The sequence below is a fragment of the Schistocerca americana genome, chromosome 4 (assembly GCF_021461395.2).
Source record: "Schistocerca americana isolate TAMUIC-IGC-003095 chromosome 4, iqSchAmer2.1, whole genome shotgun sequence".
Classification (NCBI taxonomy): Eukaryota; Metazoa; Arthropoda; class Insecta; order Orthoptera; family Acrididae; genus Schistocerca; species Schistocerca americana.
Window position 1 is genome coordinate 840,354,401 of NC_060122.1, and position 15,408 is coordinate 840,369,808.

Here is a 15,408-nt window from a genome sequence, read left to right on the forward strand (position 1 = left end):
TAATCACATTTCACAAAGGTCTGTGAGCTGCTGGATGCCTCTTTCGAAGAATTTCCGACGATGTTTGATGTGCATCAGCTCAAAATGGCTCTGAGCACTATGGGACTTAACATCTGAGGTCATCAGTCCCCTAGAACTTGGAACTACTTGAACCCAACTAACCTAAGGACAACACACGCATCCATGCCCGAGGCAGGATTCGAACCTGCGACCGTAGCGGTCGCGCGGTTCCAGACTGTAGTGCCTACAAGACTTCGGTTTATTGGTAGAATGCTGAGGAAGTGCTATTAGTCTACAAAGAAGATTGCTTACAAATAACTCGTGCAATCCATCCTAGAATATTGCCCGAGAGTGTGGGACCCCTACCAAGTAGGACTCACAGGGAATACTGAACGTATACGGAGAAGGGCAGCACGAATGGTCACATTTCCCTTCTGAATAAGATAGAGTATATGACGTTTCGGATTTTATCATGCAGTATCTATCTGAGGCGCTGAGAGCTATAAAGCACATCATCGTCGGACAGTGAAGCAGAGAAGAACAGCAGCTGCATTGGCAGACAGTTGAAGGTAGAAGCAAACTATTCCCAGAAAGCCTACTGAACAACGTTTCAGGAACCAGCTTTAAATGATGATTCTAGGAATGTACTATACGTATCGTTCCAGCAGCAATCGCGTGGACAAGTTTACGTTAATACAGAGTGTATCAAAAAGAATCATCCGATTTGGCACGTCTATATTTCTGAAACTAATAAATATACACAATGATTTTTTTTTTATGAACGGAATACTCAAAGTTCTTCTTCATGCCTTTTCATAGGTGTTCAATATGCCCCCCTTGAGATGCACGGCGTATGTCAATGCGGTATTAAAATTGTTCCCACACTGCAGCGAACATGTCTTGAGTTACAGCTTCCACAGCTGCTGTTATGCGATGTCTCAGTTCATTTATTGTTGTTGGTGACGGAGGCACATAAACAGAGTCTTTTATAAACCTCCACAAGAAATAATCACAGGTCCGGTGATCCTGGAGGCCAGTAATGTAGGGCTGAATCATTTGCTCCAGGGCGACCGATCCATCGTTCACTATTCCTTTGATTTAAAAATTCCCACACTTCCAGATGCCAATGCGGCGGTGCCCCATGCTGTTGGTAATAGAAGTCTTTCGAATCAGCGTCCAACTGTGGGAAATCGAGATATGTGCCTTCTGCAATGTGCTTCCTGTAACACTGTTCTCGGCAAAGAAAAATGGACCATACACCTTTTCCCGTGTAACTGCACAAAACACACTAATTTTGTAGAGTCCCTCTCATGTTGTACAACTTTATGTGGTTGTTCTGTACCCCATATTCTCACATTATGACGATTCACTTACCCATTAGATGGACTGTTGTCTCGTCACTAAACACTAAGCATGGAGGAAAACCGTCATGCTCCAACTTGTCAAGAACGAAATTACAGAACTCCACAATTTGTTGTTTGTTACCTTCACACGCCAGACGGACATTGGGGGGGGGGGGGGGGGGGGGGGGGAGGGTACGTTGAGCTATCGAGCTTCACAGCGAAAGGATTTCTGTTCTGCGGACTCCTTGTGAAACTATGGCGGATGCTTTCGACGTCTGTGTCAGACACTCGGGGATGGCCTGGCGATTTGTCTCTACATACACATCCTGTTTCTCGGAATTGTTCGTACCGTCGTCTAATGCTCTGTGCAGTAGGAGGATCCACACCGTACCTAGCACAAAAGTCACGCTGAACAGTTATAACTGACCCACACTGTGCAAAACATACACACAAATCGCGTTCTGTTGTCCCAACAGCATTTTTACTACAACGGAAGTGGGCGCACACTCCTGCTACCTAGCGGGAAACACGTAAAACTTCAGAGTTTGCTCTTTCCAACTGTACGTTGTTCACGCGCGTATCTCAAATAAACATAGTAGTTACGATTGTTTTAAATCAGATGATTCTGATTGATACACCTTGTATTACTCTGCGCACAGAGGCATTTATACAGTCATTCTTGTCAAGCTCCGTAAGTGAATGGAAGGGGAATAAACCCCAATAACAGGTACTTTATTTTTCTGTGAGTAGGCCATCTGAGGACCACGTTCCAATTGCAATTATTCGTTCCTTTTCCTTTTCTTTTCATCCAGTATGCCTTCATCTGTTCAGTATGTTTCTCCTCTCTGTCTTCAGACCATTTTGAACCAGTCTTCTTAGCTACCCTGTCTTGTAATCCTTCAATTTTCAATACTTTTTCCCGAAAGGCTTCTCTGTTGTTTGTATCTTCTATTTTTATATTGTTTCTTTCTACATCCTTTTTTACTTCGTTGACCCAGCTTGTTGTGGACTACTTACCCCACAAATATTTGAAAATCATATTATTTAATCTACTGCCTTGCATTCGAAATAGATATCCGAAAGACATGAGTCTTCTATTTCTCATTGCGTTTAAAATATTTTCTATATCTTGGTACATTTCAGCATTACTTCGTAATTTCCAAACTTCTGCTGTGTTTTGTTGTCCTAATATTTTCCTTCCTGCTACTATTTCACCTAAATTATAGTTTAATGCCAGGCATTCACTTACATGTAGGCATTCTGGCTTTTGTACTACGCTGTAATGCCTTATTTTTGCATTTTGAGATAGGCACTTATTATTGTACAGGTCTTTGGTGATACCACATGGTCTCCCCATTTTATGCAACCTCTCCTCTATTGCAGGTTTTTCCAAAGCATCTCCAGATATTTGATTTTTCTTACCCTCTCTTTTTGGCGAGTATCTGTTTTCAGAAATTTTGGGGAATCCTTAATGTTTGTTACAAATTTTGTTTTTTTTCTGCAGAAATTCTTAAGCCAGTTTTGCTGGCTATTTCTTCTAGGAGATTTATTTGTGTTATAGCAGATGCCACATTTTCTGAAAGTGTAACTACCGTTTTATTTGTTGAGTGTTTTATTATACTGAACAATGCCAGAAGCAAATTGGTCAAATATTGTAAGCAGACACATTGGACTTCGTTCTATTGATCAGGATATGTCGTACGAGGTCACTCGAGATAAAGGGTTAGTGTGTTACATGTCAGCTCCGAGAAAGAAAAAATATAATGGAAGTCAGTATGCCTCCGTTAACAGATTGAACGAAAGAAATGCGGCAGATCTGAGCGTGAACAAAATCGTTATTATAAGGATCGGCAATGAATTTGATGAGAAAGAAAGGGAATCTGGAAGATCTTCGAAGATGAAAACCCTTCAGGAAAAGCGTTGCAGCGATACGATACTCATTTGCTGAGGATGTGATGCATCATGTTTGTTATACTCAGAACAGAGAACAGAGAACACCAGTCATTCAGCGAATTATTGATCAGCGTTAAGGGAGCAGGTCTTTCTCCAGGTAGCTCTGGCAGCGTTATTTGCAGTTCTGCACGAACTGGGCTCTCACCATGGGCATTTCTCTAGTCATGAGCTTCGTGACTGATCTTAAAACGTTATAAGAGTCTAATTATGAACCCAGCAGCCGGTTTCTCCTAATGAGGAGCAACGAACGCTATCTAGTCTCTCGGCCCACAAAATGGTTGAGCATTATGCTCCACGTTTAACTCAAAGTGTCCCGTGTTACAGAGTTCTCTCAGAGGTCTGCTTTGTAACTTCTTAGTTGCATGTTCCTACGCTGTATTTGCCGTAATAGTGTGGAACGAGTAATTTTACATTCAAATACCAAATTAGTGTGTAAATTTGTAAATATGACTACATACTGAAAATTTATAATTTTTTTTCTAGTAAGTATATAGATGTGAGTTAATATCAGCACCTGTTAAACGTTAGAATAATAGAAATTCTTCTACAGAATAGGAGGAGTTGTCAAGGAGAAACTTTTTCAGTTCATTTTCAAATGTTATGTTGCATTCTGTTAGACATTTTATATCACCGGATCAGTTATCAAAAATTTTATTTGCAGCATTGTGCGCTCCTTTTTATGCTGAAGAAAACCTTAAGGTGGAGTAATGAATGTCATTTTTCCTTTTGGTATTCTAATTATGTACATCATTCTTCCTTTTCAACTGCAGTGGATTATTTATAAGAGACTTCATGATATATTGTGAAGCAGTGGCCACAATACGCAACCTCTGAAACAGATATTTATAACATTATTGTGAGTAGGCATCACATATTATCCTTAGGACATTTTTGTGTAGTGAAGACATTCTTTCTTAAAGACGAATACCCCAGAATATTATTCGTTACGACACGACTGAACGAAAATATGGAAAAAAATCTCAGCTTATTGTTTTGCCTCTCCCCACGATTTCCAGTGATTCTAAGTGAAAATTCGGCAGAGTAAAGTTGTTTTAAGAGTTCCAAAACGTTTTTTGCACATTTCAGATTCTCACCAACGTGGACACATAAGAGTTTAAAGTTTCCATCCTATTTATAATTTCTTTACCATGTGTCACACTTATCACTGGTGTAGTACCCATAGGTATTCAGAACTGAATATGTTGTGTATTTTTAAAATTGAAGGTGAGACCTTTAGCAGGAATCCAGTCAATAATAATTTTAAGTACTCTGTTTACTATTTCTTCTGTTTCTATATGCACGCTTGCCTTGATTGCAATACTAGTGTCATCTGCAAAAAGAATTAATTCTTCTTGTATTTTAGATGGAATGACCCGGATTCCATTGGTTGAATTACTGTGCATTCGTTTACTTAAATATGAAACCATCCATTCGTTGGCAACAACATGAATCCCAGATGGAAATATGACTTATTTTTAAGATTTTGTTTGCATAGTTGATATGCCTAATTTCAAAAGCAAAGAACTTTGCCGCTAGATGTAGTTTCGTTACCAGCACTAGGAAATGCATTTTGGAAATCTCTTCTTAAAAATTTGTTGCCGAAAATGAAACTAAAAGGAAACATGATGCTACTGTTCCTGAACACATTAATACTGAGTTTGTCTTTGTGCGATTGATAGTTCGCGAGTTAGAGCGAAGTGAATGAGGGGAAAACATTATGCATATCTTCCACTGGGATGTAGGAGCTTTAGCCCGTGCCTGCGCGTCACCATCGTGAAATACCTGTCCTAAAGTAATTTTGAACATTTGTGCGATTGTGGGGAGGTTCTATAGATAGAACAGGCAACGTAAAATTCTGAAATAGATCAGTAGAGTTTGTTCAGAAGCGTATGATTCTGTCATACGAGAATAATATTTAACTTGCGAAGAACTATTGCTTTACTTTCTCCTATAAGAAGCCATTTATTGTGAGTGCGGCTGTTTTTAATCTGAAATATTTTACTTCATTTAGTTCGACACTCTGTTTTCGCTCCGTTGGGCATTATCAAGTGCCATCTCATAAAACAATTGTGCGTTGTGCATGTAGAGCATCATGAGCGACAGAGCAGGGAGGAAAAACAGCTCGTAATGACATTTCCAATGAAACACCAGAAAATAACAGGTATGAGCGCGAGAATCACGGACGTGAAATTCTACATGCACCAGATATGCACGCTTGAGACCCAGAGGAAGCTATTTGTGCTGTTAATTGAAGATATAATTTTGTGGGATGAGTGTTGTCATACGGAGACAAAAAAACAGGGAAAGTGGTTGCACTTTATTCGTGTGGTATATCGAATCTGACATCTGTGATCGTTGTGCCCGTACCAGCTGCTACTGTTCTGCATTCTTATTTGGTGTGCCATTACATGTTATTCTTTCCATAACAGTGTGCGCATGATGACACGCCCTAGGAGCATAACGTAAATTTTTTACGAGACATCACCTGTCCGTGTACGAGTGGACGAAATTACCCTGTATAGAAAACTAAAATGAAATAAAGTATTTATTTCAAATAAAAATTGGCGTGGCGTAGGAAAATCACTTCTCTCAAGAAATTCTTAGCGACTGGGTATCGAAGGATAAACAAGACTATCATTATCAATAAAATTTGTCTGGATGTGGGTTTCTGTCCACATTGTCAATATCCAAAACTACCGAAGTTTCGGTCACTATTGCAAGTGACCTTCTTCACGGTGCTTTTGTTAGCTGGTGAATGAGAAAATTTTCTTATATCCCTGCAGACATGGCTGTTATTTAATTCTGATAGGCTGTGAAGGATGAAGGAGAAGGATATTAGAAGTTGTTTATTCGTGTTTTTATTATTTCTTTTTGTTGGTGGAAAAGCGACGCTTTGATTGATGTTTGGTGTGTTGACGCAGTCGGATATATAAGTCGGCGGTGTCAGAACACAAGGATCAGAGCGGCAAACAGATTGATTTTGGAGAAGCTCGCGTACTGGCGAAACGGCCTCTTACTCTCAGGAGGAAGATCAGAGAAGCAACAGAAATAGCCAACCGACCGGCCAACATGAACAGAGAAGACGTATACCGACTTCCGACGTCTCGGCTGCCAGCAATAACAGCGCTACGGGACGATAGCTCACGTGAGGCGATACACATACAAGCTGCGACATTGTCGCGAATAAAACAGTGACCTGAATATGAAATAAATTTTTCTTTACGTCTATGATCACAAACTTTTTGTCGTCACGCTGTCTATGTTGCTGTAGATCTGAAGATGGTCATTATAGACCGAAACCTGTAGTCCGATGACTAAAAGTTTGTGTCCGTAGACATAAAGTAAACGAAATTTTTGCAACACACACTGGCGCGCGGGAGACTGCAGCGGCCGCAGGTACGTAGCTAGAAAGCAGGAAAACAACGCCACTCACAGCTGCCGCCTGGTTTTCCGTTCGCCAATTTCTACTAATCACAAGCAGTACCGAAAACACCAATCAAAACTTAGCGTTTTCACCAGTAAGAAGAAATAATAAAATCACCAATAAAGAACTTGCAATAGCCTTCTCCTTCATCCTTAACAGCCTATGAGAATTAGATAACAGCCACGTCTGCAGGTATATAAGAAACAAAGTTTTCTCATTCAGGAGTAATCAAAAACACCCTGAAGAAGGTCACTTGCTCCGAAACGTCGGTAGTTTCAGATAGTGACAATGCGGACACAAATCCAGAAAAATCGGAAGCCTACGTCTATATTTAAGACCATCATTGTCTTTTATTTATCTTTTTTCCCTTCTCCCGTGGTTTAGGTACAGGGAGGACGCCTTACTGCGTGGCTCACTCACCGGCGTCGCTGCGCCGCTTCGAGGCGGCCGCCTGCTGCCGGCGGCGGAAGTCTCGGCTGCCCGCCGTCGCGGCGCTGCCGTCGCGCTCGTCACGGCCGTCGTCGTCGTCGTCGCCGCCGTCACGGCGCGGGTCGTCGTAGTCGAGGCCGTTGCCGTTGAGGCGGTCCCCGCGGCGGCCGCCCCCGGCGCCGCCGACCACGACGTTGGCGGCCTCGGTGCAGCAGACGACCTCCTGGTCGCCCACGAAGCCGCAGCGCGGGGGCGGAGGGCGCCGCTGCCGCAGGGCGCGCCTAGCCGAGGCGCAGGCACCCACCGCCACGCACCGCCCGGAGGCGCCGCCGTCCCGGCACCTGTCGCCCTCTGCAGGCGGGAAAAACACCTCTGGTTGTTACGTGAAAGCACGACAGATGCTCCGCGAAAAAATAACTTCTGTACTGCCGAGTGTTAACCGAGGTACGAGCATACGGAAAAGTTTGCCACGAATGTCAGTGGCTCCAACACATCTTAAGCAACAGAACACATTGCGTTGTCTTCGACGGCGAGTGTTCATCAGACACCACGTATAGTTAGGGATGCCCCAGGGAAGTATGATAGGACCGCTATTGTTTCCTACCAGGTGTAGAAGATTGAAACGGGAATTTCCCTATAGATGGTGCTAGCCGTCAATGTAGGGCCCGTGAGACCGCGTCTGCAGCGCCATCTGCTTCCTGTAACGGCTGACGACGAATGTGAGCACGCAGTAAGTCAAGTTCCATACATCCGTATTACTGTGGCCTTCTCCACCAGACATCACGGCGCCTAGAGTATCAGCAACCAAACTGACAGCCTGCAGCCGCGGGTTGCCCGCCTCGCAGGCACACCGAATCAATACACAACTGACAGGCAATACTGATGAACGGCCACAACAACAACCACAACAACAACATCACAGCAAAGACACCAGCGGCCACTACCGGCCCACATAAACATAAGGAAGAGGTCGCTGCTAATCCCGGAACTATTTTCACACGTGAAACCACGTGATCGAAAGTAGTTCCGAGGTACTCATCAGCCGAAGCGCTATAAAGGCCGGCGCTCGGCCGCACACCGGCATCTCCGGCGGTACACCGCAAGGTTACCGCCCTTCGATAGTGCCGTTTTCGCGCTAATCGAAGTGCTAGGGTTTACAGGTGCCAGCCAGCCAGCCAGCCAGCCAGCCAGCCAGCAGCAGTTCCCGGTCCCGGCCTGCAGCGGTGGTCCCGCAGCCAGCCAGCCAGCCAGCCAGCCAGCCAGCCAGCCAGCCAGCAGCAGCAGCAGCAGCAGCAGTCCAGCCAGCAGCAGTCCAGCCAGCAGCAGTCCAGCCAGCAGCAGTCCTGCCAGCAGCAGCAGCAGCAGCAGCAGCAGCCGCCGCCGCCGCCGCCGCCGCCCCGGCCCAGTCCGCGGCAGCAGCGTCCCTGCCTCTCGCCGTCGCCGTCGCCGTCGCCGTCGCCGTCGCCGTCGCCGTCGCCGTCGCCGTCGCCGTCGCCGTCGCCGTCCGTCGTCTCCCAGTGTGTGTCCTGTCCCTTTAGTGCTGTGTTTTTCTTTCTTCTTCTTGTCGTCATGTCCGCCCCCACCACCACCGTCACTACTACCACCACCGCCATCGTGTATACGTCCCCTTCCGCCGCCACCACCACTATCACTTGGTGTTCCCAGTCCCACCCCCCTCCTTCCATCCCTCCCCTCCTCTCTATCCCTTCGCCCTCGCTCTTTGTCGCCCCCTCTCCCGCGTCTTCCTCTCGTTCTGATCCTTTCCCCCCACTCCCCCAGCCTGTCACTGCAGCTCCGGCTAGGGTGGTGGCCCGTCGGGCCACTGCCCACGCCCAGCTCTCCCCGTCGCCGTCGCCATCGCCATCACCGCCACCACCGTCATCGTCACCATCACCATCACTGCCACATTCGCCTGCACCGTCACAGTCACTCTCTCCGGCGCCGACTGCTGCGTCCGTGCCGGGACCTGTCCCTTCCCGCCACCTCCCCATCGTTCCCGTCCCTCATGTCACCACCCGCCCATCTGCCGCTGTCAAACGCCCTAGTGGCGCCTCCACTTCCTCTGCTCCTAAAAAGGCTCCACCCCGCCCCCCATCCCCACCCCAAAATGCCATGGACGTCTCCCCACCAGGCCCCGCTCCCTCCTCCTCCTCCTCCCCACCCGGTCTCTACAAATATCTCCTGTCCCATCCCGATCCTTCCTTCCTCGAGGCCCGGAATCTCTCCCTCCTCCTCCGCCAACATTTCCCTGGCGCCCCCATATCTCTCCTTACTCCCAGACGGGATTCTGTTCTTATCTCCTCCCCCAGCCCCACCCTCCATACTGACATCCTCTCCCGCCTCCCCATCACCCGTTTTGGTCCTCACGCCACCCTCACCCCTGCTCCCTCCCCATCTCCTACCCGCCAACCCCAACCCCCGCGTCGCCCGCCGACCCTCACCGCCGTGATCACTCGGCTTAGCCCGTCGATCACGGAGGAGGAGGTGCTGGCGGAGCTGAAGGCCCATCCCACCCTGGAGGTGCGGGCAGTCCGCCGCATTTTCAACGCGACCGGCCCCACCCGCCTTATGCGGGTTTTCTCTGAGGACGCCCCCTCCATTGACCGTCTCCTGAAGGAGGGTGCCCTCCTCTTCAATCAGCGGTTCAAAGTCGACCCCTCCCGTTCCCCCCCTCAATCCCTGCGCTGCCAGAGATGTCTGCGCTACAATGCACATCCAACAGCCGAGTGCCGCGAGGCCCCCACCTGCCCGCATTGTCGGCAAGCGCACTTCCTCCGGCAGTGCCCCAACCTCCAATCCCCTCCCTCCTGTAATACCTGCAGCCTCCCCCACCCCACCTACTCCCAAAAATGTAAAGCCCGACCTCCTCCTACCACTCCTGAACTCACCGTCCCTGTCCGTCCCCTGGACGCCCCCACCCCTCCTGGCAATTCCCTTCGTCCCCCCCCCACTGCTGAGGACATCATCAGGTTCCTCACCATTGTCCTCCAAAACGTCCATCCCTTTCAGCGCCCCCACACCTTACAACAGATCTCCCTCGCCGCCCGTTCCATATTCCACCTTAAAATGTACGCCACCTTTTCCAATAACCAGGCCCATTTCACCTTCTCCCGCCTTGACACCCTCGTATAAGTCCTTCCAATGGCGCGACAGCATCGTATCCTTTTCAACAATATCCGCTCCCTTCCCGCCAACAAGAACCTCTTCCTGCACACCCTTGCTACCCACCGTGTGGATGCCTTCCTCCTTAATGAAACCTTCCTCCAACCCCACCACTCCGTCCACACCTCCCCCTATCTCCTCCACCGCTCCGATAATCCCCTCCCAGTTGCGCGTGGCGGAGTTGCCATTGGCCACCACCGCCAGATCCCCGTTCGGCTCCAGCCTCTCCTTCCCGACCCCACCGAACACCTGATCCTTAGTCTCTTCTTCCCCGGCCTTACCATTACCTGTGCCACCATCTATGTCCGCCCCAACGCCCCTCTTCCTTTCGACTTCCTCTCCCACATCGACCGTACCTTCTCCTCCTATGTGATCGCCGCCGACCTCAACATCCATAGTCGCTCCGCTGCCCAGTTACGGCGGTGGCATCGGTTCCTCTCCTCCCTTCAAGGCGACCTCATCCCCATCCCCCAGCACACCCGTCCCGAATCCAACTCCACTCCCGATGTTATCCTCTCCTCCCCCAACCTCCTTGGTCGCATTACGGTGGATGTCCTGGAGCCTATTGGTAGCGACCATCTCCCTGTCCTCCTCACCGTGTCAGACGGCCGTCGCCCCCGCCCCGACCCTCGTCATGACCCTCCCCCTAAGTACATCCATGACTATTCCCGTGCCAACTGGAATGCCTACCGGGATACCCTCTCCACTCAGGTCGATAGCCACCCTCTCGCCTACCGCCGTCCCGATGATGTCACCCATGCCGCCTCCTTTCTCCAGCAGACCTTGTCTGAGGCCGTGGAGGCCCACGTCCCTACTGTTGCCGTCCACCCCCACCGTCCTACCTTACCACCACAGGCCGTCCTCCTCCTCCGTGAATCCCGTCGTCTCTACCGTGCCTTCCTCCGCACGCGTGACCCGGACACCCTACGACGCCACCGGCAACTACAGCGACACATTCGAAATTTGCTCGCGGCCAAGAAACGCCGGGACTGGCGACAGACATGCACCCGTTTCAATGCTACCCTCCCTATAAACTCGTCCAAGTTCTGGACCGCCTTCCGTCGCCTTACCGGAACTAAACCCTCCCCCTACTATCCTCTTCTCCACGATGATCACCCCTTCCCTGACGCCCTTAGTAAGGCCAATCACTTTGCCTCCTACCTGTCCGATGTGTTTTCCATCCCTGATGATCCCCAGTTCGATTACTCCCTCTTCCCAGATATCCGCGATCGAACTGACACCTCTGTCCCTCCCCTCGCTCCTGGTTTCCAGTACTTGGACAACATTCCACACACGGACCTTAATGCCCCCATCACCACACAGGATCTCATCGATACACTCCGCACCAAACGCAACACCGCTCCTGGTCACGATCGTGTTACCTACCGTCACCTTCGTGAAGCTCCTGTCTCTTTTCTCTCCACCCTGGCCAGGCTCTACAATGTAGTCCTGTCCACCGGTTACTACCCCGACCTGTGGAAAACCTCCCGTATCCTCATGTTCCTCAAACCTGGCAAACCGCCGTCCGCCGTCTCCTCCTACCGTCCCATCAGCCTTACCTCGGTCTTCAGCAAGGTCCTGGAATCTATCCTCACCCGCCGCATCCACCAGCATCTCCGCCAGCACCGCCTCCTCCCCGTTACCCAGTGTGGCTTTCGGCCGTCCTTCTCTTCCGACGATCTTCTCCTTCACCTCACTCATCTCCTTTCCGAACAGCTCAATTCCCGTCGCTCCGCAATCTTCCTCTCTCTTGACCTCGAACGCGCATATGACCGCGTATGGCATTCCGGTCTCCTCTTCAAGCTCCAAACCTTCGCCCTTCCCATTAACTACGTTCGTCTGATCGGTTCCTTTCTCTCCCGCCGTCCTTCCTATGTCACCATCCATAACACCGATTCCTACACCTTTTTCCCCTCCGCCGGTGTGCCCCAAGGCTCCGTCCTATCCCCCCTTCTGTACTTGTTGTACACGGCGGACATGCCGCCGCCGTCACCCCCTGTCCACCTTCTCCAGTTTGCCGATGACACCGCCTTCCTTGCCCTTGCCCCCACCCTGCGACGCTCCCAACGCCTTCTCCAATCCCATCTTGACCGGTTCACCGCTTGGTGCAACCAGTGGTTGCTCAAGGTCAATCCTTCCAAAACCCAGGCGATCATTGTAGGCAACACCACTCCCTCCTTCCGCCTCCTTGATTTCTATCTCACCGTTTATGGCCGTCCCATCTCTCTCACCCCCACCCTTAAGTACCTTGGCGTCACCCTCGACCGTCGCCTCTCCTGGACTCCCCATCTCCAGACAATCCAAGCCAAGGCACGTTCCCGACTCCGTCTCCTCAAGCTCCTTTCCGGCCGAACGTGGGGTTTGGACCCCTCCACCATCCTCCACACCTATAAGTCCCTCATCCGCCCTATCCTCTGTTACGCCCATCCAGCCTGGATCTCCGCCCCCCCTTCCTTTTATAAATCCCTCCAAATCCTTGAACGCCATGCTCTCCGCCTTGCCTATCGCATCCGTCTCCCTTCCCCCACGCGGATCCTGTATGACCTTATCCCCTTCCCCCACCTCCTCCTCTTCCTCGAAAGGCTACGAATCCTCTACACCTCCCGTAAACTCGATCCTCCTCACCCGCTCGTCTCCCCGATCCTCTCCCACCCCCGCCCGCTGCCGCGCCTGTACTCCCATGTCCCACCCGGTCTCCATCTCTCCACCCTCCTTACCCTCTCCCAAGGTGGTTTCCGCCAGCTCCCTCTCCCTGATGATGTCCTCGTCCCCTCCATCTACCCCTCCTATCAACTTTGACCCTGCCCCCCCTCCCTCCTGGTGTCCTTTCCCTGCGGCACCCTCCCTCCTTTCTCTTCCCTTCCCTTCTCTCTCCTTTTCCCCCATCCCCTCCCTCCACCCCTCTTCTTCCGGGCTTCCCCTCCCCCTTCCTCTCTCCCCCCCTCTTTCCCCAGCCCGTGGCGTCCCTGCTCTCCCCTCTCGCTTTCCCTCTCCCCCTCCTCCTCCTCCTCCTCCTCCTCCTCCTCCTCCTCCTCCTCCTCCTCTCTTGGCAGGTCCCCGGACTCGCACACGCATCGTGAACTTTCGCGCGCCGGAGATCATCGCCCTCGGATTAGTGTCTGTGCCGTCGTGTCTGTGCCTCAGTGTTTTTCGCCGTCCACGCTCCTTCGTTCACGTGTGTCATCTACCTCGTCAGTGTTTGTGCCCAGTGCCGACGGTTTTTCTTGTTTGTTTCGTCAAGTGTGAACGGCTTCATGTTTTTTTAACTATTGTATCTCCTGTTTTTTAACCGCCATTCTGTTACTTGTCTGTCTCCCTTTCTTTTTTCTTGTACTGCTTATGGCTGAAGAGCGGAGTACACTGTTCCGCTGCCAGCCCACCTTGTATGGGGTGTCCAAATTACAATAAAGAAAAAAAAAAAAAAAAAAAACCGCACACCGGCAGTTCATCGACCGCCAGCAGAGGTGGATAGCTGCCGCTCTGGCAGCCTGGCTTGGATCTTCTCGCTGATCTCTGGATTAGGCTCGGTATATCGGAGAATTCTCTGGTGGAGACTAGCAGGAAATTATTTCAGTTGTTTTCTATATTATTCTTGTATGTAGTTGTGATTCGAAGACGGATCACTGTTTTGTGTTGGTGTTTTACTTGGAGAATTTGTTTGGTTTAATTGAACAGTCCGATAAATTGTTTTCGGACTTTGATCGTTAGTTTCTTCTGCTTACGCAGACATAACACGTACCTCTTACAAATCAGCAAACATGTCGAGTTTTCTGCCTACGTACTACGATTTTCTGACAGCTTCGGTTTTCTGTGATAACAGAAAATCGCTGCAGAATGGCATCGAACGCTCGTCGAAGCTTTCGGCGAACATGCTCTAGGGAAAACACAGTGTTTCGAGTGGTTTAAACAATTCAAAAGTGGTGATTTTTACGTGAGAAACTACGAGCGCGGGAAACCACTGAACAAGTTCGAAGACAAAGAATTTCAGGCCTTATTGGATGAAGATGATACTCAAATTCAACAGGAACTCGCGGAACAATTGAATGTGGCAGAGAGAGCCGTTTCTCTTCGGTTGAAAACTATGGGAAAGGTGCAGAGAGTGGGAAAATGGGCTCCGCATGAAGTGTATGAAAGACAGGAAGCAAATCGAAAGACCAATTGTGAAGTGCTGCTCGCCAGATACAAAAGAAAGTCGTTTCTCCGTCGAATAGTGACACGTGATGAAAAATGGATATATTTTGGGAATCCAAAGCGTCGTAAATCATGGGTGAATCTAGGCAAACTATCGACATCCACTGCAAGACCAAATCGCTTTGGAAAGAAGACAATGCTCTGTGTTTGTTGGGATGAGAAGAGTGTCATATATTATGAGCTGCTAAAACTTGGTGAAACCGTTAACACCGATCGCTACCAACAGCAAATGATCAAATGGTTCAAATGGCTCTGAGCACTATGCGACTTAACTGCTGAGGTCATCAGTCGCCTGGAACTTAGAACTAATTAAACCTAACTAACCTAAGGACATCACACACATCCATGCCCGAGGCAGGACTCGAACCTGCGACCGTAGCGGTCGCGCAGTTCCAGACTGTAGCCCCTAGAACCGCACGGCCACTCCGGCCGCCAGCAAATGATCAATTGAAATCGAGCATTGCGTGAAAACGACCAGAATATGGTAAAAGGCAACACAAAGTCATATTGCTCCATAATAACACCCCATCTTACACAGAAAAACTGGTCAGGGAAGCGATAGAGGCATTCAGTTGGGAAATACTAGGGCATGCGACTTATTCTCCAAACTTGGCTCGGTCCGATTAACATCTATTTTCATCACTGGGACACGCTCTCGCTCAACAAAGCTTCAGTTCGTATGAAAATGTACGAAAATGGCTCGCTGACCGGTTCGCTTCAAAAGCAGAATTCTTTTTTTGACGTGGCATTCATAGCCTGCCGGAGACGTGGGAGAAGTGCGTAAATATCAATGGAAATTATTTTCAGTAAAATGCTGTTTGTCAGTTTCAAACAACAGACGTGTAATTAATGCAACCAAATTCCGGTTTTCATACTTCTACACCTGGTATGTACGTAAATGATCTG

General features: G+C 49.4%; 1 protein-coding gene across 1 annotated transcript in view; it reads right to left on the reverse strand.

Moving 5' to 3' along the window:
• Positions 1-15,408, reverse strand: part of LOC124613853 (serine protease snake-like) — a 42,979-nt gene that overhangs the window by 23,260 nt on the left and 4,311 nt on the right. Inside the window, exon 2 of the mRNA XM_047142578.1 lies at positions 7,312-7,500. Coding sequence (XP_046998534.1) covers positions 7,312-7,500 — 189 coding nt within the window. The remainder of the gene's footprint in view (positions 1-7,311; positions 7,501-15,408) is intronic.